General features: G+C 42.0%; 3 protein-coding genes across 5 annotated transcripts; 1 reads left to right on the plus strand and 2 right to left on the minus strand.

Annotated features, from left to right (window-relative positions):
* Nucleotides 1–1,073: 1,073 nt before the first annotated feature.
* LOC308145699 (uncharacterized protein) lies at nt 1,074–4,567 on the minus strand. The gene is made up of 4 exons (XM_080517211.1): nt 4,479–4,567; nt 3,746–3,860; nt 3,305–3,518; nt 1,074–2,333 (listed from the first exon to the last, which is right to left on the minus strand). The coding sequence occupies exons 2-4, from the start codon at nt 3,788–3,790 to the stop codon at nt 1,186–1,188; spliced, it is 1,407 nt and encodes a 468-aa protein (XP_080373337.1). The 5' UTR covers nt 3,791–3,860; nt 4,479–4,567; the 3' UTR covers nt 1,074–1,185.
* A 950-nt stretch (nt 4,568–5,517) lies between these two features.
* LOC308145701 (uncharacterized protein) lies at nt 5,518–10,156 on the plus strand. The gene is made up of 2 exons (XM_080517215.1): nt 5,518–5,636; nt 7,843–10,156. Exons 1-2 carry the CDS (start codon nt 5,582–5,584, stop codon nt 8,901–8,903), a joined length of 1,116 nt encoding a protein of 371 aa, XP_080373341.1. The 5' UTR covers nt 5,518–5,581; the 3' UTR covers nt 8,904–10,156.
* A 37-nt stretch (nt 10,157–10,193) lies between these two features.
* Nucleotides 10,194–25,081, minus strand: st6galnac (ST6 (alpha-N-acetyl-neuraminyl-2,3-beta-galactosyl-1,3)-N-acetylgalactosaminide alpha-2,6-sialyltransferase). 3 transcript variants are annotated; one of them, XM_080517214.1, is made up of 12 exons: nt 25,052–25,081; nt 24,117–24,349; nt 21,642–21,954; nt 19,845–20,010; nt 18,867–19,041; nt 18,287–18,425; nt 17,497–17,600; nt 14,754–14,837; nt 14,186–14,285; nt 12,818–13,333; nt 10,428–10,478; nt 10,194–10,328 (listed from the first exon to the last, which is right to left on the minus strand). In XM_080517214.1, the coding sequence occupies exons 2-10, from the start codon at nt 24,263–24,265 to the stop codon at nt 13,163–13,165; spliced, it is 1,401 nt and encodes a 466-aa protein (XP_080373340.1). In that variant the 5' UTR covers nt 24,266–24,349; nt 25,052–25,081; the 3' UTR covers nt 10,194–10,328; nt 10,428–10,478; nt 12,818–13,162. The 3 variants fall into 3 exon arrangements, with proteins under 3 accessions (XP_080373340.1, XP_080373338.1, XP_080373339.1); XM_080517212.1 differs by having other exon boundaries at nt 21,642–21,957; XM_080517213.1 differs by lacking the exons at nt 10,194–10,328; nt 10,428–10,478 and having other exon boundaries at nt 12,514–13,333; nt 21,642–21,957.
* Nucleotides 25,082–27,003: the final 1,922 nt, after the last annotated feature.

The following is a 27,003-nucleotide window of genomic DNA, read 5'->3' on the forward strand; positions in this document are numbered from 1 at the left end:
CGGGTCAGTAAAATACTATTGAACTTATTCCACTCCACTCTCTTTCAATTCAAATCTACTTCCACTGATTCTCCCAGTAAACTATAGGCTGCTGTTTGTATCTCACCAATAAAACTGCAATAAAACATAAGAACCGACACTGACACAAGTATTTTAAAGTGGGACCACATGGAAGCTGAGACTATCAGACTGCATCATATCAGCCATCCAGGGACCAGTGGAGCCTCCAGGCTGTTCCTGCAATGTTGGTATCGGGAAAGTCTTATAGCCTCAATATTCTGGATGGTAATCCTCTGAGATCAGTTTTAATAACTACAACACCAGTAGTAAGCTGAAGTGAGCGACGATACAAACAAGGGTACTAAACCAGAAGTTTGATCATCTTTCGATGCAATATGGGAAAGTTTTAGTAGAAATAAAGTCAACATGACAGTGGAGGAGGCAGCGTGACAGTGGAGCCTCTCACTGGTGGTCTGCAGCCTGTCGCACCTTCTCAGAATTCTCCTGGATAAGCAGTGAAAAGAAACCAATTCAGGCTGTACAAAACATTACTTCAAATTTGTTAGAGAAATGTGTCTGTAGTTCATAACCTTCTGCAACTGCATCAATGTTTTGTTTGGATTTTTACAAGAAAAGCAATTTTATTTTTATTAAAATACAATCATGGAGGCAAAGCAGTAAAAAAACCAACAACATGACTCTCGAGCTCACAAACATGTTTAATGAACAATCTAGAGTCCATAATCAATGTTTTCAATCAAACTCAACAAGAGCACAGAAAAACTGACAACTCAAAATTATGCTTTTGGTTTTTGTGTATATTAAAATGCATTACATTCTGAAAGGATGCACACTAAATGCAGTTTTTTAAATAACTGTCAGAATTAACCTGAAATGTTAAGAAAAAGGTGCAATGTCAGCTCTTTATGCAGCCTTTAACATGTTTCACACATTCACCACAGTCTGGTTTGATGAGTTTTTTGCCCTGTGCTCTTTAGTTTTGAGACCGTTGTCATGACCGCCACTCTGACAGGAACAGTGCGCACCCCCCCCCCCCCTCCCCCCATGGACGAATGAGGAACATCACTCTTATTTAACGCCTTGATGAATATTTTGACATTTTTAAGTGACTGAAACCGACTTCAGGTCACATGTTAGACACACTGAATGTAATATTTTGGCCAGTCAGAGGTCAGAGAGGGGATCTGCATCATGTCCTGGAGGCAGTCCATGCGGGACTTCAGGGACATGATCTTGGGGGGGTGTGCCTTCTTGAGTTCCCTCTGGACATGAGCTATTTGGCTTCTTGTGGACCAACATGTGTCTCTTCAGGTCTCCCTTTCTGGTGAAGCCTCGTGCACACACAGCACAGCTGAAGGGTTTCTCTCCCGTGTGGACCATCATGTGCGACTTCAGATAGGACTTCTTGAGGAATGCCCGGCTGCACAGCTCACATTTGAAAGGTTTCCTGCCTGTGTGCACATTCATGTGGCTGATCAAGACGCCCTGCTCAGTGAATCTCTTGCTGCAGATTTGGCATCCAAAGGGCTTTTCGCCAGAGTGGACTCTCATGTGCCGCCTGAAGTTGAATGGGTGTCTGAATCTCTTCCCGCATTCGTCACACTGGAACGGTTTCTCTCCGGTGTGAACGCCCATGTGCGCCCTGAGGTTCGCCTTCCGGTTAAATGTTTGTCTGCAGATGTCACAGCCAAACACTTTCTCACCTGTGGGGACCTTCACCTGTGACTCCATGTCCTGCATCAGCCTTAAACGTTTATCACCCAGTAAATGGCTCAGAGGAATTCCTGAGTTATAAGACACATGTCTCTGACAAGGCTGCTTGAAGAGACTCTCCGGGACGACCACAATGGTTTTGGCATCAGCGTTCACACTCGCCTTCGTCACTGCTCTTATCCCCGTGCTCCTGTCAAAGTTTGAAGTTTCAGATTCAAAAATGGGCAGTGACTTCTGCCAGCTATCGTCATCATTATCATCAGTTTCAGAGTCAAACAGAGACTCAACTTCTTCGATTCTCACTTCATTCTCAAAGGTGTTGGACATCCTCCAGTCAGTGCTCAGTCCTTGACAGTCCACATCAGCACTCTGCCGTGTGTCTTCACTTTTCACATGGACAGCAGTGACCAGACACCTGCTCCCCTCCTCCTCCTCCTCCTCCTCCTCCTCCTCTTCCTCCTCTTCCCCGAGCTTGGGGAGCTGCTCTCCTTCCTGATAGGTCGCAAGCTCCTCCTGTTCCAACTTCACAGAGTGGAGGTCTGAATCCTGCTGGGTGTCAGCAGGGCTGCATGGATGTAAAATGTCTGCCTGTTGAACATCTGCAAACAGAAGAGACACAAAGACATACCAACAGCCAAACATAAGATGCTTTTTTCATTATAAACAGGTTTTCTTCAAAATGCTTGACATAAACATTTAAAAGCATGAAGCAGATCATGAAACAACAGAAAACATAACTGTCTGCCCAGCCTGTCACACCAAAATAATGAGCAGTCTGGGCAGCTCTGCTCGAACTGCTGCCTCCGCCACCCGGCCTGGATAAGTGGCAGAAAATGGATCATTGGTCATTTGAATGTGAATTAAATACAGGTTTGAGACGTCTGTTCCCAAATATTGAAAATTGAAGTGTTGTATTTTTAAAAACACACACAAAAAAAATCAGGGTAATTGCACACAAACACTAGAAGATTATTCCACTGAAAAAGTTTAATTTGCAACAACAACAATGTGTTGTTTACCTAAAACAAAATTAAATGTATGTAGAAGCCATTTGTCACCCAGCTGTTATGCTATTTTGTTTTTAGTGTACTTGTCTTGAACTAGTGATTGGTTCCTGGGCAACGCTGCAGGGTCAGGGTTAGCTAGAGCTGCAGGCGACGGTCAGGGTCATGAGGATGGTGCAGTTAGTTTACGTGACAACATTGAATCTGTTGCAACCATGTGAAATAAGGATAATTAATTATGCCTTAAAATACAAAACTGTTGAGCCAAGAAACCAGGAACAATACTGTCATGATGATGAAAGTATTCAAGCAAGGTTTCTAGCCACTCAGTCAATCTTTTACACGGTCTCTAAACATTCCAGTCAATGAGCCGGGTCAATACTGAAGATAACCGGTTGGTAAGCTGGTGAAACATGATCATACAACTGGGCTAAACCAGATCTACCGTCATGACACTGAACTGGGTTCAAGCAACTCAGATTTGTTAGTCAACTTCAAACAATGAACCTCCAGAAAATTGTAGCTGAAATGGTGACAGCTAATATGGCGAGTGAGGAGGTACAAACCTGATGTGGACAGCTGAGGTGCACCAGTGTTTCCAGCCTCCTGTATTGTGTGGCGTCGCTTTCTCTTTTTACAGTCAGACAGCTTCCTCTCATAATCTATGATTGTACTTTCAAAAAGTTTAATTATTTCTTCTGCTGCTGCGTCCAGCTGCTGTTTCACCAGCTTTCTCATGGCCTCCTGTTTAGACATGTTTACTCCAGAAGAGTCCTGGACCTGTATGGATGGGACAATAGGATTAAATGGGGAAATCCTTTTCCCACAGAAGAGTCAAAGATTTCTGGTTGCTCTGGTGTGTTCTCTGCCGAGGGATACTCTGCATTAACACTTTTGTATCATCTCTGTGCCCAGGTTCAACCACCCAAACACACATACATACATACATACATACATACATACATACATACATACATACATACATACATACATACATACATACATACGTTACTAAGCAACACAGCTTTGCTGAGCTTTCTGTCTCCCTCCATTGCATGCTACTGCTCCTGAGCTCCAACTGGACCTACAACACCAAGGGCTGCTGGCCATCAACAAGAAATGCTGAAAAACACAGGTATGTGAACACAAAAATGATATTAATACTAATAAAATCACAACTATTAATTTATTTTAGATATTACAGATATATGTGGCTGTGAGTAGGGTTTAGCAGATAAATAACAAACAAGTTGTTACAAAACAAGAGTTATTCATGTTGCAGCACATTGATTATTTTGGATTTACAGAAAATATGTAATTTATTTGATGTAAAGAAAAACAATAAACAGTTAGAAATCGCTGATTTCACCATTTACTTGCACCAACATTTTGACATGTGTTCGATTTTTGACGGACGTTCTGTTTAAATATATTAAATACTAACAATAACAATAACAGTGCAAACTGGATGTGTGCGTCGCTATAAACCGTCCGGGTGCCACATTCATATCTCTACATTTCGCTTGTCGCTTAAAACCTCTAAACCGAGGAGTTATCGACATACTAATGTTGGTCAACATGTTTTTGTAGTACTCGGAGCTAACCTAATCCACTTCGTAAGGATAAACGACAATTAGTAGTCTCCGTTAATAATCGTAACTTAAACATTTCTCGACAAGCGCCAACAGCGAGCCGGTTCAGAAACGCTCTGCATCACAATTACGAGGTTATTATTCTTACCTCCGGGTAAGTTTACAGTGACATTCTAAAAACAATCCACACTCAAACCCGTTTTTTTAATGTTCAGAGTTTGAACTCGTGATGTTTATATATTGCTTCGTTTCAGACGATGGACCAGATAGGTGTCTGTGCTGATGCCTGTTAAAAAATAACCAAATACCACGAAAAAAAAAAAGTCTTCCTGTGTTTATATTTTTCTTCCATCTCTTATTCAAAGACGTTTACTAAAACTATTAAACAGTTGCCGAAGATTAAGAGAGAAAAATATTATGTAGAATGGGTGCAAAATATAAATATTCAATTAATTAATGAAACGCATTAAAGGTTTTAGTTCTACTCTGATTATTCTTGTTCTGATACAATAAAAGCCAAATTCAGGGAACACATAATAGACTGTGAGAATAATAGTTAGACGCAATGAAACCAACAGACAGGAGATAAGATCCAACCCACACACAAAAGCATATCCAAGATTAAAGTGAGACGAAATCAAGAAAAAATTATCTGAAATCTCTCTTGGATTTCAGTATTTCAAAGAAAATGATTGAGACTCCTGATATGATTATTATTACCTTATTTTATTTCATTTTTGTCTCAGTCAAATGAAAAAAATTAACATCATAAATGTTTGCCTTTTTTTCCTGGGACGATCCTAATAATAAATAAACATTGAGAATAGAATAGAATAGAATGACTTTGAAGTAACTTGGGGGGGGTGGCTGGCTTATCAAAGTCACTATCAATTCACCTTCCATTGTGAAATTAAAGGGGACATTCTGTCTTCTTTTTTAAAAATAAAAATCATAACTTAAAAGAAATGCGAGTCCAAACTCTGGCTTGTGTGAATATTTTTTGTAGAAATTGAAATTAACTACAAATTAAAATATAAGGTATTGTGGCTGACTTTCTCTGACTTTTCTATCAGCCAATCAGGACGCAGTGTGTCACTCGTACTTTGCGCACGCGGCTCCTCAGCCAATCGGGGATCGTGACGTCACCAGGGCAAGCTGGACAGGAAGTGGGCCTTCACGCTCCGGGTCCGGGTCCCGGTCCGGGTGTAGTAACTGCTCGGGGTTTGCCCGGGTCACCCGAGGGGAGTCACCATGAAGACCGGGGATCGGTTCCAGCCGCGGGGCGTCGTGACGAGCCAAAGCTCCGGTAGGTAGAGCAAGCCGAGTGTTGGGGAGCTAACTGCTAGCGGGCTGGAGGGCTCACTAATGTCACATCTCCGGTTCAGAAACGCCAAGTGACGCGTGAGTTCCACCTGGACGGTTTACAGCCAAACATCAAGTTATACTGGAGTTTATTATTGCAAAAAGAAGAAGAAGAATTGAATAGATAAATCAAAATTTTCTACATTGTGGGGTTCCAGTCTCAATAACAGCTTTATTAGACTAATTGGAGTATTTCTGCATCACATGCACTGATTTGATGCATAAAATGGTTTTATATCATTTAAATCAAATAAGGCGTTATATTTTATTTTGTGCAGAAATGCTGGCTAACAATACATGAAGGCATTTAAAAACATCCAGTGCAACTTTGTGCTGTTTTCACAGTCAAGTGTTGATTTTTGGTTTTCCATGAGCTGTTTAGCAGTTCTATGAATGGAAAATTACTTTTCATTTTTTAATAATGAATTAGTGACCCCAAGAACTTGGACTGTTTATATTTATATCTAAGACACATAAATGAAAAGATTTCTCTATTTTAACCTTTAATTTTCACTGAAGTATAAAGTAAGGTTTGAAACTCGTCTTAAAAACCAATTTTTATTCTTTTGCTTTTACCTCAGCGTGAGACTTTGCTCTGTTTTTGGTGCCTTCGGTTTTTTTGGGGCGTTATTTTTTTTAATTGTTTTAACTTTTTATGTTTTGTTTATTGTTTTACCATCTGATTGTTTTTATTGCTTTAACTTTTTTTTATTGTTTTAATGTTTTTATTTTGCCTCTTATATTTTTATTTCAATGTACAGCACTTTGTCTCAGCTACGGCTGCTTAAAGCGCTTTATAAATAAAATTGAGTTGAGTAAGGTGAACCCATCGTGCTTTTTCTGTACATTCTTACATTCCTGTGATGTTAAAATGTAAACAGTTTGTATTGAAGGTATAGAAAGTTTGGGAAATTGGATGGAAACCTTTGAGATGATGAAGTTCAGTCTGTTCCTCACTCTGTCGAGTTCTTCCTTATAAGGTCATCGGCTGCAGGCAGAGCACATTTGGGACTGAGGCAGCTGCAAGATGAAGAGGCTGGTGTCAAATTACTAGCATTCAATACTGCAAGAAGGGGGGCCTTAAAGAGACAAAGGTCTTGATTCATGAAGCAAATGGGTTAACTAAGAGGAGCGAAGCAAGTCTGACGGTGAAAAAACTATTTTAGAGGACAATGAAGGAAAGAAGAAAAAGTCATTTGAATGTGTGTGGCGAGATGTGACTAATGTTTCCTAAATGTTAAGACATTTGAAGGGATGGGTCTAATAATTGTATTAAATTGACTGATCTTTAAAAGAGAAATGTTTGGTTTTGCTGCATTTTCTTTCACAGCCAATATATTAAATATGTGCCAGACAAAGAGGCTGGTGTCAAATTACAGGACATGTCCTGAGACCGTAGTGAGGTGGGTTTTTGCAAGACAAAGGCATTGTTTAAAAATAGGAGCAGCTTAAGGAACTCCACACATCACTATGACATAAAGACAATTGTTATTCTAAATGTCTGGATTATAAAGGTTCCAGGTCCAGGAGTGACGGCGTCGGCCCACAGAGGTTTGTCCCGTTGTGCCAGCTGGCCAAGACACTGAGCACATCTTATTTCCAATAATTATTTGTGTCTGAGGCGTTTAGGTCGGGTAAAGAACTTAAATTGCGATGCTGGAGTAAAAATTGACTTGTCTGCATTGGACTGGTTTTGCCTGGCGCCAGGTCCCAGATGTGTGGCATAAAACATTTGAACAAAAATCTGAATCTGAATGGAGGGAAGTGAAACTGAAAAGTCGGAATGAAATGGGAAGCTGAATTTTCAATTGCATGAAATACCATTTCAATTTTATTGTGGTACACATTCAAACCAATAGATTAAATTTCAAATTAGACTGCTCAGATTCAGATTGAAGGAATTCAAATTCACTTCCTGCTTCACAAGATTTATCCCACAACACTTGAATGGAAATAAGTGTGAGCGAGTGAGCATCTTAAAGAAGCTGTTTTATACTTAAACATTTTAGTTATTGATTTTTATCAGTCTTAAAATAATCTAACACTGTGAGGTAGAGAAAGTAGCTCAGGTTTCTGTATGCCCTTTCGTGCGGTGGAAACGGGACTTATGAGAACCCGTGTCCTAAACAAACACTCTCACTGTGTTTCAGGGTTGCCCGTCGATGTCCAGCAGGTGTTGGTGGTTAAAGAGGAGATTCCCTGGAGCCCCGGTGAGCAGGAGGACCCGGATCTCTGCCACATAAAGAAGGAACCGGAGGAAGAGGAGGAAGAGCTCAGCAGGTTCCCGTTCACGGTGGTGACTGTGAAGACTGAAGACAAGGAAGAAGAATCAAATCTTCCAGGCAGCAGCTCCAATAAACTGAATAGAGAAACTGATGGAGGATCAAACGTTAATGAGAAGAATGCAGACTCCTCTGAGGCTGAAGTCAGTGTGGATGATGGTGAGGAGGAGGAGGAACCTTTATCGGACTCTGGCCCTGACCATAGGAACAAGCTGAAGGAGGGCGAGGAAACCTCGGAGGTGGGAAACCCAGCAAATAAACCCTTCAGCTGCCCGCAGTGCGATCGGCTTTACGCCCACAAACGATCGCTCATGAAACACTTGAAGGCTCATTCAGAAAAAAGCACGGTGAAAGAGAAAAGTTTGAAAGCAAACACACAGCCGGTGGAGAAGATCTTCAGCTGTAATGTGTGTGGACAGAGTTTTAACAGAGAGCCACATCTGAAAACACACATGAGGGTTCACACGGGTGAGAAGCCATTCACCTGCACAGAGTGTGGGAAAAGCTTTAGCCAGCAGAGCAATCTCACCACACACATCAGAGTCCACACGGGGGAGAAGCCCTTCTCCTGCCAGGTCTGCCAAAAGAGCTTTGGGGGCCCGGGGACCCTCAACAGACACATGAAGGTCCACACGGGTGAGAAGCCATTCGAGTGTGACTTCTGCAGCAAGAGATTCAATCTGAATACACACCTGAAGAGACACTTGCTGGTCCACACGGGCGAGAAACCCTTCGGCTGCGACGTGTGCGAGAAGATCTTCACACAGCAGGTGGACCTGAAGAGACACATGAGGATCCACACGGGTGAGAGGCCATATGGGTGTGACATCTGTGGCAAGAGGTTCAACAGCAAGTCCAACCTGAAGAGGCACACAAGTGTGCACACGGAACCCAGGCGCATCGTGGTGGGGATCATTGTGAAGAGTTAGCGGTGCAACGTGACAAAGTGCATTCATGTGGCTTGGTCTTTATTCTTGGTTTTTCTGGTGCATATATTAAATTATGTGAAACGCAGTCTTCATGTGTTATTTAGACGAAACAGAACAACCGTTAAGTACTCCTATCCCACAAATGTAGACTTTAAAACAACCTTTGGTGTGACCTCAAGACCAACTGACCATCTTCTGAACTGCTTCATCCCACTGAGGGCCACAGAGCTCCACTTTGTAAATGGTGAAGGGGTTTTACTTATTCACTTGATCTGTGTCAACACGCGGACTATTCACAAACTAGTGGTGCCCTTCAGGTGTCAACACTCTTGTACAAGAAGCTTGATTTTATCGTATTAATTCCCTTGGGGAATTGACCCCCCCACCCCCACCGGTGTAAACCTTCCACTGAGTATCTACCTGAACACACCGCTGGGCACTACATTGGGTTAAGTGGGTCTGCTGTACCAAAGACTTGTAGAGCATTGAACCAGCAACCTTGGAATTAGGAGACAAACCTATCAACTGCTCTGCTTCATGTACTGACATGTTATCACCCCTTGGTGTCAGCAGTCAGCAGCTATGATGAAGCGCTCATTAAAAGACCATCTGACTAAACACTGAAAGAAAAGGCTGTGACAACAAAAGATATGGTGGATTAAGAAAATTGAAAAAGATCATTACTTATGCATGTTGACAGGCTTTGATGTAAGCCCCATGAAACTGCATATTTGAACCATTGTTATTGAAAGTACAAAATCAAATATGAAAGAAGAGTTGCGTTCCAGATTGGAATACATGTCACACATCCACTAATCAGTTTGCGCTATTAATTAAATCATTTTGTGTCTGCTGGTTGGGCTGGTAGGTTGGGCAGGGCTTAAAACACTTTAGTTGATGCAGAATGAGGACATGCGTCAGCACAAGATGAGACATTTGATAACATTTGACAAAAAGAAGGAATTCAATGAAAAAAATTCAATTGTGTACCTTTGTTTGGCCCAAAATATGACATTAACATACGAGACAAATGTCCAGAAACAAATAAATGTATTTTGGGTTTTTTTGCTACCTAGGATATTTGCTCTTAATTCTGCCTGCATCCTAGATAGTGAAGTACATGGAAGTTTGTTTCTAATCCCATCAGAGAAGCCTGCAAGGCGGCACTTTACAAGCTGTCGAATGTCATTTGCATGTTTCGTTGCCAGACAGTTTGGCAGCACTAATGTGTAAATCACATTCACACACCAATGAAGGATGCCACCATGCGAGGTTCCTCATCTCTCCATCAGGAGCAGTTTGGGGTTCGGTATCTTGCTCAAGGACACTTTGGCATGTGGACAGATAGAAGGTTGCAGGTTCGTTTCCCAGATTAAGAGATGACCACTCTACCAACCAAGCCACAGCCGCCCTGAGAGGTGTGAGCTTTGTTTCAAAGTAAACATACAAATTGTTTTAAAGCTGACCATTTAGCATTATAATACCACACTTCACCACAAACTGGTACAGTGAGACAAATACTACCTTTGTGCTATCGGTGGCAGCAGTGAGTCACTCAATTAATATACATGCATCCTGCAAACGAGAAAAAAAGGACATCAAGCTAGTTGAGAATTAAAACCACAGCTTATATTAAACAGATTTTTAAAAAGAAACTAAATCAAATTTATAAACGCCATTTCACGTAAACAAACAAACAAACAAAAAAAACAGTTTTCACCTCATCTGTTGCAGTCTGTAAAAATAATACCCAGGAGTTCAGCTCACTGGATTAGTCTGAATATGCAATAATTTAAACCAACATAAACACTTTAAATTACACATTCCCTGATTCACTGTGCTTTAGATTCTTTTCTCCTTCCATCGCAGTCCTACAGTATGTGGTCTTTGCGGAAATTACAGGAGACAAAAGCCCCTTCCAGGTACAGTGCTTAAGCCGGCAGGTTTCTCAAGACAAGTCCTTGACGACTGCCTTAAAATCCAACCACAAAGAAGAAGAGACAAAGTCACCAGTGTCCTGGAGACGTCCAGAATCACCTCACAATTTGACCTGCTGATTCACATTAAAAGGCACTGGAAGTCCAACAGAGCCCACATGGTGCTCTCACACTCAATACACAGAAAAACATCTTTTGAAATGATGTGCAAAGAAAAACAAAGTTAGTCTTGTCAGAATAAAGTCACACTTGATGGTTTGTCCCACTCAGATTTACAGCGACAGTCTGTTTCTTTCTCTTCATACAACAGAATAGATGCTGGCCACTGCTAGCAGTGCGATGACGTCTATTTAGGGCGGCAACCAGGGATATTTGAAGCCAGTGGACAACCCAATTGCAGTTTTGTCCCTGGTCAGCCCACTGAACGCACAATAACAAGCCACTAAACTCTGTCAGAGACTGCGTGCATGAATCCTCCCTGTAAACACGGCTTTAAGTGATTCACAAGTTTAAAAGCAGTAAAGTTGGTCAACTGTAAGTCATTCTGTATTAATGATTCACTTCTGTAAAAAGGCTGAACTGACAGGAAGAAGCAGTTTGTTGAGGTGATTTCAGTCCAACGGTGATGAGGTGACCGATTTGACTATAAAAAGGTCAAACCTCAGTAGCTGTTGGTACACAGGGAGAACTTTGAACGTTGATTCCAGTCACAAAATCTGACACCGATTAATCAAACATGCTTTTCTAACTTAATGAACAAATGGTACTTTCCAAATTGCCTCAAGATGTCTTTGCATAATTCTCCCCAAACTAAGTTCATTAATCCAGCCACTCTTCATTTAGTCTGAAGAAACTACACCTCTGGTTTAAGTTTTCAGGATACAGAGTTTCTGTTACTATATGGAAAGGTAAGAAAATTACTGGATTTGACTCTTAAACAACATTGGACATATAAAACAATCAAAAACCCTGATTTCAAGAGAAATAAACCTGGACAGCAAAGAGATGAAGCATCTGAAAGAGTCTGTGGATCTTTGAGTTCCTGTGGAAATCGTTTAGTTTTACCTTGTCCTATCTAGACCTGCAAATCACCACAAAGTCAGCCTGAGGAACAACCACATGCACGCTTAAAAGCTGGAGAAATGTTCTCCTAAATAAAACTCAGCCTGTTGAAGAGTCACAGCAGCTGTTCTTCACACAAAGAACAGACTTTCATTCCAAGAGAACAGAGTGAAATAGTCACGAAACTTCATTTCTAGGGAAAAAGTCTTCGTCTTGGATAGAGAACCACAAATGATGAAGCCATTTCTGACACAACATCTAAAGAAGTTCAATATCCAGCAGAATTCATATTAAAGATCAATTCTGTTAAGAAAGATGCTTTTTTTTTTTACTTGCAAGCTTACAGCTTTAAGAGGGATGACTTAAAAAAAAAAAAAACATGTCTCAAATGAATATGTTAGATATAAAGTTGAGTTCTGAAGTTTGAAATTTAGGCCTAAATTCAACAGAAAATTTGTGACTGAAGTACAATTTTTTAAGAATTCCAAATTTTAGATGTGCAGAAAAAAATCCAAATGTTAAAAAAATGAACAAGAAATACTGAAATAATGAATAATCATTTTGCACAAGATCTACATGTTGATAAAGTGCAAAAGTTAATAAAAAATAAACATAACTTATTTTAACAACTTTCATCAAGTCTACATTTTAAAAATGTAAGTGTTGAAAAAAAATCACCCAAAATGTAAAAAAAGAAAAAGAAAACTGGAAAATAAAGTTTGAATGTAAATACTTTGAGAATATATCCAAAAATGGAATATAAAATCAAAACAGTCATAAATCAAAACATCGAGAATCATGTAAATAAAATAACAACAATAAGGATTAGGTTTGTAAAATGAAACAAAAACGGATGAAAATGTTGAGGGGAAAAGAAAATGTCCAAAAGCTGAGGTTATATTGTCACATGCTCACAGTGATGAAGGTCCCTGATGATGACGACAATGAGATGTTCTCTCCTCTGGTGACGCTGCCATGTTTTACTGGTGATGTCACCAGGTTTTACTGGTGCATGAAGAGGCGGATCAGGCCTGGTGACGTCACCATGTTTTACTGGTGATGTCACCAGGTTTTACTGGTGCATGAAGAGGCGGATCAGGCCTGGTGATGTCACCAGGTTTTACTGGTGATGTCACCAGGTTTTACTGGTGCATGAAGAGGCGGATCAGGCCTGGTGACGTCACCATGTTTTACTGGTGATGTCACCAGGTTTTACTGGTGCATGAAGAGGCGGATCAGGCCTGGTGATGTCACCAGGTTTTACTGGTGCATGTAGAGGCGGATCAGGCCCGCCTGGTGCAGCTGCTGCCACAGAACCATCTCCAGGCGCAGGTCATGGTTGATGTAGAAGCCCACCGAGTGGTAGGTGCTGTCGTAGTAGTGGTCCGAGTATTTGGCATAGTCTGGAGTCATGAAGCCGTACGCAGTCACCTTCAAAGCAAGAACAACTAGAAGTCAGGCATGTTTCTGGACACCTTAGACTGGTTGTCATGAATTGCCCTCTTCTGGTTCATGTTTCAACTCGACCCTCTAAACTTCTAGATCCCACATAGAAAGGTGGAGGAACCGGTTCGGTGACATGGGCTACGTCTTTGAACCAGATTCATGAACACAGCATCAGGTTTCTGTGTTCACTGTTGAGGAGGGTTTAACCCTAACCCTTACTGAAAATCAATACTTTACTACACTTCCTCCCCCGAAAAGCATTTAATGACAGAAAAATCCTGTACTGCCTCAGTGTGTCCCATGTTTATCATAGTTACTGGTCCGGTTAGCATGAGCATGAGCTCAACTGTCAGCAGTGTTAGGGTCAATTTCAAGCTCGGTTCATTCAATTCAGGAGGAAGAATGTGCTCTACAATCTGACGATAATAATAATAATAATAATAATAATACTGCACTGGGGTTTGAGGTTCAGAGTCTTGCCCAAGGACACTTCAGTATTCCAATTGGGAGACAACCGCTCTACCCACCGAGCCATACCGCTCCATGACAGATGCTCTATAACAGGCTTCCCTAGTTCAGAGCCTTGAGGTCCGGTGTCCTGCATGTTTTAGGTTTCTCCCAGTCGCAACACCTGAATGCAATGACGGCCTCATTACTTGGCTTGTTTACAAGCTTGACGATGACGTCAACATCAGATTGAGGTGTGCTGAAGCTGGGAGAGCGAAAATCTGCAGGACAATGGACCTCGAGGCCCAGAATTGAGGAACCCTGCTCTATAATCTGACGATAGAGGAGGAAGATGCTCTATAATCTAATGTCAGAGGAGGAAGGACTCACCTGGTCACAGGTGTGCAGTGCAGCCAGCAGCATCGTAGCGCCTGTCGATGGTCGGTAGATGTCCCGATATTTGGTTTTCATAGCGTTTGATGGAAGGAACCTGAAACAAGAATATTTACAGAATTAGTGGATAAAAGAGAAATGGTGGAAGTTAATATGGGATGCAGGTGATCTTCAGATGGTAGAACGTGAATAACAGAACTGTTTGTGTATTAGAAAACACTGCATGAAGTCAGGAAGACTTCCACCAATCACTGTCCTCCTTCAAACTTGTAAAGGTTTCACATAGAGCTGCTATTCCAAACGTGGGCTCGTACATTTAGTGAAATGGTGCCCGAGTTTTACATTCCAGTGTGTTTTCTGTGATCAACTGGGAATACAGCGATTGCTTCCAGCCAGGGTTGGTTGTTTTCTTCATATTTGCATTGTCCTAGTATTGTTCATCAGCAGAGTTTTCACTGAGCAATCGTCTTTTCAGCAGTTCATTCCAGTTTGAGCCTCTTTTGGCTCTTCACTTTTAATCTCTTCAAGCTTTTCTCAACGTGAACCCTGCTTTTACTCGGCTTACCGGTTTCTGAGGTAACGGATGAAATCGGGGTGGTACATCTTCAGCTTTGCTGCCGATACGTCCTCCCCAAAGTATTTCGATGGACTGCCGAGAAGAACAAGACCAGATTAAAGAATGGTTGACTGGTTAGAAAGATGTTTTTACTGTGTTGAAAAAAGTTAAGTAGAAAATGGAATTGTTTTCCGTTGATAGGCTCAAGGGCAGAATGTGGAAGTGGTAAAAGTTAGACTGTGGGTTAAGAAATGACTGGAAGCAGTACGAGTGTGAGAAACACTCCTGTTCAAATGAAAGAATAAAAATCACTCCACTGAATCCAGAAAAGAGAGGAAAGTCAGGCACTTTGTTTTATTTGTTGAATACATAAATAACCCTTGAAAATGACTAAGTTGACCTTTCCTGTAGCGCCACCATCAGGCCAAACCTATTCATTTGAATTATTGTATCTTGAAAGGTTTTCAGCCAAATGTTTAATTTACTGACAGAGTAAGTGGTCATGCAGCGACCTGCGCGATGGAACACCGGCCTGCAACGTGACACCATTGGACTCTGTCCTGCACCGGTTAAAGCCGTCGCGTCTGCTCTTCCAGGACCAACATGAAAGTTGTGCAGCAAAGAAAAAAAAAACAACCAGCGCAAAGCTGAATATGTTAACAGAGGATTCATACAGCCAACATATTAAAATATTGAGGGTGTCGTAAATCACTGACCCATCAGCAGACGACTCCTCAAAATCAGAATCAAAAGCGTCAACCTTTAGAGCGCTTATTTCCAGAAAAGCCCAAATTCTTGCAGTGGAAACCCGAACTTTACCTTTAACTTTACATTCCTGCACTTTTTGTGCAGTGGAAATGGGGCTCAAGTCTACCTGCTGGTGAAGTGTGGATAGGAACCATATTTACATTTTGGGAAGGGACAGTGTTTGCTGGTTTGACACAATAGGAGGGTCAAACTCTGAGAATCATCCTCCTCAACTCAGTCCTCAGTGTCCTACATATCTTTCTCTACGTCACCGTCACTGTCAAGGAGTTTCTGCAGAACCTCATGGACAGTAAAGAGTTTATGGATATTTCCAGGTGAGAGAGCAGTGCAGGTTGCAGTTGAGACTGATAAGAGGGCTGCCTGGAAAGACTTCCTATGTTTGCTCTTCCCTTATTTCACATGAACCAACAATGTCACTGCTGGAACACCAAACCCTCCACAGCATGGGAAACATCCATTCTGCCAGGATGATGATCAGAATTCTGGTGGGAAACGTTTCTACCCTCAGATGTGTATGAAGTCAACACTGCACTGCAGGAGGGGAATGGTGGCTCTCACAGACAGACAGACAGACACTTTGGAACATACACTTTTTTGAAATGTTGTAAAGAAGCCATTCAAGATATTATAGTTGTGAGCCGTTTTCCCTGTTTCCCTGTCTTTTTTGCTTGGTTTTTTTTTTTCTCCATTTGAGGCTCCTTTTCTATTTTTTCATTAGTTTTAGATATTTGAGATGTTTCAGTTTTTTTTCTCAATTTTTGGTTCTCATCATTTCAACTAGAAATTTAAAAGTGACCAGTTTTTTGTACCAATTTGTGATTTTTTTGGCATTCATGCAATTTTAGCTTTTTTCAACTTGTTTTTCTGTGGTTGATGCAATCTTAGCCAGTTTGGCTGTTATCCCTTTTAGCCAGAGGATGAGAAACCTTTTTTTTTTTTTTTTTTTTTTTAAGTACAATGTGAAAATATAATGAAGAAAACTTTTTTTTCAAATACATTTTCAGACAGCTTCGGGGAGCCACTACACAGGAGCTAAAGAGTCACTTGGCAGGTTACAGAGCCCTGCACTATACAGCCAGACTGGGATGAAGCCTTTATTACTGTGCACTTTGTTTTGTTTCCAGGCATCTTATGGGTTTGTAGTAAAACTAATGCCACCACCAACCTGTGAGGTGGTTTAACTCATGTGCAACGAGTGAAAGGAACAAAGAAGACAATGATTCCTTCAGGGAAACTGACAAAAGGCAGTGGATTATCTCCCCAGACCAATATTTAAACATGAGGACAGATGCAAATACATATTCTGGCAGTTTTGAACCATCAATGTTTGGATTGGAAATGTTGTCCCACATGAAGCCAGCAACATGTGCCACCTTCTGCTCGATGTATTCATTAACAACCACAACAACAGAAAGGAAATCAAACATGAAATCAAGCCCAAAAACTAAATTCCAAAAAAGAAAATACTGATAGAAACGGGATCTAACAAAGATTTAATAAAAAGATACTCTAAAACCACCCAAATGACCTCAACTCAGCCCAAATCCTGTTAGCCTTCCATAAAAAGGAAAAAAAGTAATCAAAGACTCAAAAACAAATCCCGTCCAAAACTGGTCTAAATGTAGTTTAAAATCACAACAGAAACAATTCTTGAATTGTTCAGAAAACAAATTGAAATCAGTCAGAATTCAGCTTCAATTCTGTCCAAACAGAGTCTAAATTCATTGTAAATTGCACAATATCAGTCTATGATGAAGTTCAATCAAAGCAGTACAAAACTAGTATCAAATCATTCTGAAGTTAAGTTCACTACTAGCATGTTGTGAATTCAATCATCAATTTAGAAAAACTAAATCTGATTCATCTTCACCAAATGTCTGGACAATCTTTCACTGCACTCCGCCTTGTATCTCGTATGGAAAATGACCGAGGAAAAGACTTATGGACATTGAAAAGACAAAGGACGTGAAGTGGAGTGGCTCACCGTTGCTCCTTCTCTGGGCCCCGGTCCACCAGCGTGCGAGTCGCTGCCGCCTTGACCAGCAGATAATCGCGGTCGTGGTCAGGCAGGAAAACGTAACGCGTTTCCTGTGGAGGGAGCAAAGGCGCCACTGAGATTCTAGTCAAGTCAGCTTTATTTTTATAGCACTTCAAAACAGCTGAAGCCAAAGTGTTTCCTAAAAATACAATGCAAGATTAAAAACAGTAAAATACAGTAAAAACTAAAAATAAGATTGACAACAATAAAACCAGACACTGAGTCTCAAACATGGTTAAAAGCCAAGGAATAAAAATGTGTCTTAAGATTAGTTTTAAAGGCTCATTAGGGAGGACTGCCTAACTCCAACATAAAGTGTTACAGTAATCCAGCCAGGATGTAATGAAAGTATGGATTACTGTTTTTAAGTCTTCACCTTTGCCTTCTGGATTTGAAGAAGCTGGACTGAACCGCTGCCCTTATCTGAGAGTCCAATTCAAAATCAACGTCCATTCTAAAACCCAGGTTTAAAACCACCGTCTTCACAGGTGGAGTCAGGGGACCCAGGTGGAAGAGGGGGGGTTCACAGGAGCCACTGGGCCTGAACACCATCACCTCAGTTTTGTTTTCATTACAATTTAGAAAGTTAAAAGCCATCCAGGCTTTAATGTTGCTGAGTCAAGAAAGAAGAAGAGACGGTGAGGAGGCATCTTTCTTTTTAAGCAGGACATAAATCAGGCTGTCGTCCGCATCTACTGGAGGATGACTGGAGACGGCCTTCAGTTTCCATCCTCACCTTGGACACGGGGGGTCCCTTATACCCGACATGTGCATAGCTCCTCATGGAGTTTATTAAGGTGTTGGTGGAGAAGGTGTAGTGGGTAGTCCGAGACCCCACGTCCTGCTCAAAGCCCTTAGTGATGGCTCCGTTGGTCCTGGAAATCACAAACAAGCCCGATTAAATAGACTCAGTGGTTTTAATATGCTTTACTAGTTTTCTCTCATATACATGAACCATTCTATTTCTTTGGAATTAATTTGTCACTGCACACAATGAGGGAAAAATTTACTTTTGAGCTCAACTTGAAACAATAAACTCGAAGGTAAAGAAGCAAAGTAGCAAGCGTCAAGAGGTAAAGCCCATTTATTTGTCTGGCACCATTCAGACAAGGCAATCCAAGAATATACGTTAAAACAAAGGTTCCTCCTTTTTATGCCTGCTAATCAAAGTAAACGCTTTATTTCTATATCACCAGTATGTTCAGCTAAACAGCATCTGTGGTGCTCCTCTGATGGAAGCTGCCTACAACCAGGGTTAGCGGGACCCTGGTACTACGCCACCAGAGCTCGGAACTGTGAGTAGAGACAGACACTACCTGAAGACATAGTGATGAGCGTCGATCTCCTTCCCTTTTTTGGAGTCTTTCAGTATCCCTCCGTTTCCCACCACAGCGCAGCGGCTGCATTCAGACTTATTGCTGCGACTCGTCCAGTCGTCCAACATCTGCCAGTTAGCAGAGGAGTTGAGGACAGAGAGCGTTTCCACCAGTGCTGTTGATGACAGAAAGCAGGATGTTTGCTTCATTGCAAATGAAATAGAATCATCACGAAAGTCACAATAACAGTGAGTTTGTGTAAACCTGCAAAAAGTCCAGAAACGGGCTGCTCTGGAGAGAAACCAGTTTATAGATTTGCTTTTTAATGTGAACATTTTCAGATTTGGTCTCAAGAGGGGGGGTCGCCCCCTCACACGGACTGTCCCGCCCCTTCAGTCAAAATGTAGTATTTTATTTATATATATACTTTTCAGTCTATGATGTGTTCATAACAACCCAAAACTCAGAAGAAACTCCACTGACTTGTTAAAACCATAATAATCAGTTTTAGAAATTCAAATTCCGAGTTTTCAGTGGTCCTTGAACACACCACACGATCACGAATCTGACGTCATCGTGTCAATCCGCCACAGAGATTATCCAGCGGCTGTATATTTTCAGTCACCTCTCACGTATCACTGATGGCACACAAATATAAACTTGCACACAAATAAATAAAAAAAACTAACAAAGCAAAAACAAACTATTAAATTGTATAATTATCTGTGGCAGTGTGTTGTAACTTGTGCCTGACCACGCTTCTATGTGGCTGAGATCAAGCAAATGGCCTGCATACATTTTCTCATACTCTGCATCACGTCACCGCCCCCCCCTCGGGTTTCAGCCGCCCCCCCTTCTGTAATGAGCTGCAGCCGGGACGAACACACGCACGCTTTGGGAGGGCTCAGCTGACTTGATTTGTCTTCAAGTTTTCATTGTTCTACCGTCATAATCAAGGAAATGTAAACAAGGCTTTACTTTTGTAGTCGATCCCACCCCAGCCATGAGCTCCTGGATATTGGCTCAGACGCTGGTGCTCTGCAGGAGTCACATGTTCGGCCCACTGCAGGACTGGAATGCCCTCCAGAAACCGCTCTCCGAAGTCGGTCCCTCCCACCCGCCGTCGGACGCTGTCTGTGCAGTCCTGCATAGGGGGGCGGGGGTCAGACAACACAGCCATTAAACCACATGCAGACACTCTACATCCTTGATCATGGGCACAATCGTTATTATTAGTTTGGCTCAGCAGGCGACACATCCTCCATGTTGCCCTCCGGATTCTCACCAGGGGCAATTATTGGCTAATTATAGGACTAAAAAAAGATTCGCTCCATCAACAAGAGGGATGCTGGAGGGATCATCGACTGCTGACACATTGTGGCATTGAAGAGAAAAAAAACAATCAAAGGATCAATAATACAAATTTTAAAAAATGCTGAATTTCATCTGTAAGGTTTCAGTTATTCCCATACAACCGTTTCGCCTCATGTTTACTGCTGACTTGTCCTGAAAAGTCAGATTGTTGAAAATTCTCCAGAAAACAGGAGGGAGTGAGTGAAAATGTAAGGTCTGGATGTTTGATGTGTGTAATTCATTCAAAGTTGACCTGAACTCATATTTTCTGTTTCTTCATCCAACACATCTCAACTGTCTGAGGACTGACCACATATTGAGGCTGGAACATTAACGTGACACTCCACATAAAAAAACTAGAAAAATTAACATGACATTAACCAAAAACTGCTGCATCATGCCACTTTCTTTCCCACCAAGTTTCAGTCAATCCTTTCCAGCATCATGTTGGAGAAATTGAATACAGGTCTGAGTAGACTTTTTTTTTTTTTAGAAAGATACAACTGAACATTAATGAACTACTGCTACTCCTATTGGTATTTAAGACCTATAACAACAGCTATATTCTCACAATTTATGGGAAGTGAATAATTTTCATGATTTCTGCTTTTTTTTATATACAAAATTCTTGTAAATAAGTTTAATTAATTTTTTAAGGTATTGAATTAAACCAAGAACTCGTGTGATTTTATGAAAAATAAATACAAGTTAAGCTCAAAATGAAGCAGATTTAATACAACTTTACCTGGAAAGTTACTCCTTTGTTCTAAGTGAGGATTTTACAGTAAGAGTGAGTTAGAAATGTAATTTTAGTAATCAGTTACCAAGTTACTGAACTTCAGAGCTTGTGACTGGTGTTGCAGGTGGAAAGCTGCCATCTCGCTCTGTTTTAAGGTTTTAGCATGAACGTTATCAGACGCAGTTTGTTCCCCCCTCCGGCGCAGAGATGTTCGCGTTGGCATTTCCCACAGCTGCTGTCTTATCTTATCCTGCTCACTCAGGACGCCGTCGCACCAGCCCTGTTTTAGCCCAGACCCGTGCGTTTCAGGGAAAGTACACATCGGTTGGGTCAGTGTGAAAGCTCCCTGGACTCTGATCCAGATTAAACAAGTGAACTCTGGCCCACTTGGAAACCTGCATCTGGGTTCACTTGCAAGTGAACAAACAAAGCCAAGAGCCCAAATCTGAAGGAGCAGATGCAGAAAGAAGGAAAGAAGTAGGGAGGAAGAAGTGGAAAGGAAGAAGTTGGGAGCAAGCTGTGAGTGCATTTCTCTTTGATGTGGGAAAACCGTTAGAGGACGGAGGTCTATGGTCGGAAGTAGGAAGGAAGAGGAGAGGAAGAAGAGGGGAGGATGAAGGGAATACTATTAGAGGATGGAGGTCTATGGTCAGAAGTTGGAAGGAAGAGAAGGAGAGGAATACCGTTTGAGGATGGAGGTCCACGCTCATGTAAGAGTCTCCGATGAAGGATGGCTCCGTCGGCTCAGGGGCTTTGGGAAGTGTCACTGTCTGACTTTTAGTCCGACCCTCAGCTTTGGACTTGAAGACATGGGGCTCGTCTTTCTGAGCCCGTTCTGGTGCAGCAGCGACTGTAGGACTCTTCAAGGCTCCAGCCTGAGCTGCTCGGCCCGGCTGAGAGGTGGAGGGTGGCCGGGTCAGCTGCTCAGTGTTGACCTCTGGCTTAGTAGGAGGAGGAGGAGGAGGAGGAGGAGGAAGGTCCTCTGACTTTTCAGACCTGCTGTGAAAGACAGAACAGTCAGAGGACCTCTGGGTCAGGAGGAGACCCCTGGTCCTCCCTGGACCCTTGGTCTTCCAGGTTGGTTGTGTTTGCGTGGTCTCTGCCATGGCTGTAGCAGGACCCTGGAATCATGGCCCGGCACGGCTGCAGGGGTCCTACAGACCCAACTATCCCACCACAGCAAGGTGCTGATCATGTTGGGATTAATGATTCTGGATTTTTTTTTTTTTTTTTTTACACTTTTTGCTAAAGCAAGCAGATTTGTTAGATCAAACAAATGCAAACATGATAAAATAATCATTTTGAGAGGGTTTTGTGTGAAATTGTCCAGTGTCTTGGCAGATAAGCCAAATATTAATATTATTATATTATTACATTAGCAGCTTTTCCATACTGTGAATTGCAGACATCGTTAGACTCTGAAATGCTTCATTCTCAAACACTATATTTTATGAATTGAGTGATGTTCTTGACTAAACTTCAGAATTGCATTTAGGAAAGTGAAGGCATTTGGTCAGCACTTTACAGTTTCTGCTGGGCAAGTGGAGGTCTTCTTGCAGTTTCTGTCTTCCTCTTAATGGATTCTACATTGTCCTGCTGGCTTTTAAAGCCGGTGTATGCCCGCTGCAACAAAGCCTGCATCTCGCATACGTGTGCCGGAGTCCACCTCCAGTCCAATAACTGCGGGGGCTTTTCTCATTACTGCAGCTTGAGCGCTGTGTGGCTCTTTTGTTGGCACCACAATGATACAACTGGAAGTGGAAGGAGGAGGGGCAAGTACTGGTAGCCCTCATACCACTCAAGATGTAGCAGCTTAACCCTTCAACTCCATCCTCCACCACACACTTCAGACTTTTAGGTTTATTTTCATACAACAGAGGAATTTAACTCAGATTGTTAGATGGGAATGAAACATTACAAAACTAAAGTTTGGAGAAGTTACAGCCATATCGCTAATGATCACCACCACAAAGACATGCTGGCGTTAACAGGGTCATGAACTTAGACAAAGTATGCACGCATTCAAACCATTTTGAAACTGTGATCTCATGATGTGAGGTGGATACTTTTCAACTCAGTTACTTTGTTTATTTCCTGGTTATTGGTGGAAAATCATCAAGATCCTGCAATGTTACACTGTTTGAGATCAAAGTAGTAGAACAAGAGTTCTAAGAACCTGGAGGCTGCAGTAGTGTTGAGAGTATGCAGGGAGCAGTGAAGACTAAAGTTTGCTGCAAAAGATAAGTGCTAGTTTTCAAATGCCGTTACTCAGAAAAAATACCACAAATCAAAACAAATCCTGCATTTTGCTTCCTTAGTGCCAAGACAGGGATTGAAGGGAGTGAAGGGAGTGAAGGGAGCGAAGGCTGCAAGCCTTGAAGTCAACGTCTGTCGGACCTTGAGCTCAAGTAAAACATAAAACAGATGAAATGTGAGACGAGTGTGGCAACGACACAGCTGTGGGTTAAATATGTGGAAAATAGTCACAAAAATGTTTTTAACTTTATATTCTGTTCTTATGTATTTTACTGCTTAGATTGATAACACTTTACAAAAAAATCAAATTCAAAAGTGCAAATTCAATCACAAAAATTAAGCGATTGGATCAAAGCGTCCTTTCAAGGAGAGCGGCTGTATCAACCACGTGACTCATCATCATAACTCGTGCTTTTTTCATTCCATTTCCAAATCAATATTCCATGTGGAGCAGTGCTTTACATTTTCCTGTCGTTGACAAAGTAATTCTTTTGTATACGTTGTGTTAGTAAACTAAGATAAGCTTCACTGATCTTCAACAGGATAAAATGATATCAAAGGCAGGATGAAGTTCTGCTGGATGAGGGAAAATGATGGTCATGAAGTTCTCTCACGATTTAAGACTATGAGAGAAAACACAGATTCATTTAAAGAAAGAAAGTGGGGATTCAAACCCACCAGTGCTAACCACAACACTTCACTGATGAAGTATCAGCAGTGACGACAATGTTCCAGTTGCCTTTTTCTTACACTTCAAGTTGTTGTTTTTTAATGCAAGATTTTAACGGACATTGACCAAGATTTTGGTAAACGAGTTCTAAAGAGGGTCAAACTGTTACTTCCTCCTGGTTTCAGGTGACAATAAGCATCTTTAATGGATCCAGAGTCTGAGGTTCACTGACCTCGCGCCCCCCCCTGATGGGCTGTGGAAATGGCCCAGGGGTCTGATGGACCAGGCCCACGGCCTCTCCAGGTTCAGACACAGGACATAGAAGCACAGCAGGGAGCCGACAGTCAGCGCAGCGAGGACCAGCCTCTTCTGCAGCGCCATTCCCCACCAACAGTCACCACCAGGAGAGCGCCCCCAGGAGGCAGGCCGCCTGCAGGCACATGAGGAGGCCTTCGTCACCAGGATCTGGACAGGAGGACACGGGGACAGTTTGTCCTTTACATCAAAATATATACAGCATATCTGTCCCCCACGCCACCACAACCACTATCAACTGAACAAGGGTCGTGGACCTTGAAAGGCGGGGTGGAATAATCCCTTTTTAACTCAACTTCTGAGCCCAAAATACCAGCGTCACTTGTTTCACATCAAACCTTCAGCACAGAAGTGAGTTAACAGGAAGGCTGCTGTCAGCTCCCCAACACAACAAATGCAGGAAGCAGAAATGAAATGTTGGCATTGACCCCTCCCACTTGTCACCTCTTTGTAAGCAGAGTTAGAAACTCAGCGCCCATCCCTCCCCAACACATGAGCCCAAACTTCCTGGATTAATAACTAACGGCCCTATGACAATGTGTGGTACAGAACAGGACGGAAAGAATGTGATCGGTGATAAACTCTGTGTCTGTGATCAAAGACAGAGCAGGAAACACCCCAGGAGATGCGCTTTTCTTCACAATAAAGGAAGAGAAAGACATTTTGAGCCACTTGGCCAAAGTTTTGTGTTGAACAAGCAGGTTTGAAGTGGATAAGGAGCTTCAACATGGCTGTTAAGGTAGAATGAAGGAAGCAGAACACAGCAGTCATGCATGACACACACACACACACACACACACACACACAGACAGACAGACAGACACACAGACACACAGACACACACAGTCTCACCGGCGCAGGGCTCCAGTCCTCAGCAGAGTGTTCAAGTTCACCAGAGGAACTGAGGAACTGGAGGCGGGACGCAGCAAGAAATGAGCAACAGCTGTCGGCAATTGGTCAACTCCCCTGAACTCTGGGAGGGGGGGGAGGGGGGGACTGTAATAGTTAGCAGGCAGAAACCCTGAACACACACACACTGATAATCACACGACTTAAAACAATAACAATTATTTATGTATACACGAGAGAGAGAGAGAGAGAGAGAGAGAGAGAGAGAGAGAGAGAGAGAGAGAGAGAGAGAGAGAGAGAGAGAGAGAGAGAGAGAGAGAGAGAGAGAGAGAGAGAGAGAGAGAGAGAGAGAGGGGCTTACAGCTGGAGGCTACAGACTGCTCCACTGGGAGCAGTTTGGGGTTCAGTGTCTTGCCCAAGGACACTTCGGCATGTCGCTAGGCAGAGATGGGAATCAAACCTGCAAACTTTTGATTGAACAATATTTAAGTGGAGTCTGTGAGTTTATAGCAATAGTGCTTTAATACAACGGGGAAGGTTATTTACCACTTGGGAGAAGCTTCAGATAAAGAACAAATATTTCATCCCCCATGGAGTCCAACAAACACACAATACTGCTGTGAAGTCACAATTAAGTCACCTTTAATAAAATACAACAGCAGTGAACAGCTTGTGTAAGATAAGCTAAGCTAATGAAAATTGCTATCAGCATTTTAAGCAGTGAAACACTGATGCAGATTTATTACACTGTAAATCTTTGAGTAATTGACTATAAACTTTCTTTGAAAGCCAATTTTGAAGATGTGTTCATGCAAGTCAGAACTGGAAGTGTAAACCCTAAATTCCCATGATTCACATTGGCATGCAGATGCGCCAACGCCACATTTGTTTGTGAACCAAGTTAGCATTGTTAGCACAATAGCTGTTAGCTCATATTGGTGCTGACTAATAATGCATCCATTTTATACAGCGCTTTTCAAGATGCTCACAGACGCTTTAGATTGCATTGTTCATCCACTCCATATTAGATGATGTAAACTACGTCTGTAGCTACAGCTGCTGTGGAGCAGACTGACGGAGGAGAGGCTGCTAGTCTGACCACCACCAACCACTCACTCTCTCACTCATTCACCCAGGCAGTTTGGAGTTCAGTACCTTCCCACTTACTTGTAAATGTGTCACATTAATTCTTTTTTTGACTCAGTTATTACTAATGTAAATTTATTTTTGTACTTTTGGTGAGGCTACCTCCATGTATATACATTTTTGCCTTATTTATTGTTTAAATGTATTTAGTTTTGGTAAATTGGACTGATATTACATATTATTCAATTTCTTTATTCGTTTTGGCGCTCCACACTCCGGTTAGGTTTCCTCTGTGAAAAGGAAGGAATTACACCCCGAGAGAACAGACACGTCTGAGTACACAGTGGTGGTTGCTAGCGCCGTCCAGAGGAAGTGGGAGGGAGGGAAAGAAAGAGGAGAAGTGGATCAGCTTAGGACAGATTATTCCAGATGTATAGGCGGAAACATCCCGAGGGAGGTTTTAGCTCATCTCCATAAAGGCCAAGAACACGTCTGGTTTCATTCATAGGAAACAAACGGCAGTTTACTTTTTGACAATTGGAGAATTAAAAACTCCATAAATCCTTTGTGGCTGTTGGTGTGGAATCCTGAGATATCACAGGATGATAAGAGGGACGGGAACAAACAAACAATTGTCTGAAGCAGCCTGTTTTTTTAAATTCTTCTTTTACAAACGAACAAGCATCAGAACCAAAAGTCAACAGGAGGGAAGCGGTGTGTTCAGGTGCTCGACAGTAACGAAAGCATGCAGAGCGGCTGGAATGACCCCCCCACCACACACACACATGGCATGTGTCACACTGCCATCCTCGAGTATTCAGTGGCATTAATTTAAATCTTTAATTCATTAAAGCTCATATCAAAATGAA

This window comes from Blennius ocellaris (assembly GCF_963422515.1).
Source record: "Blennius ocellaris genome assembly, chromosome: 21".
Taxonomy (NCBI): domain Eukaryota; kingdom Metazoa; phylum Chordata; class Actinopteri; order Blenniiformes; family Blenniidae; genus Blennius; species Blennius ocellaris.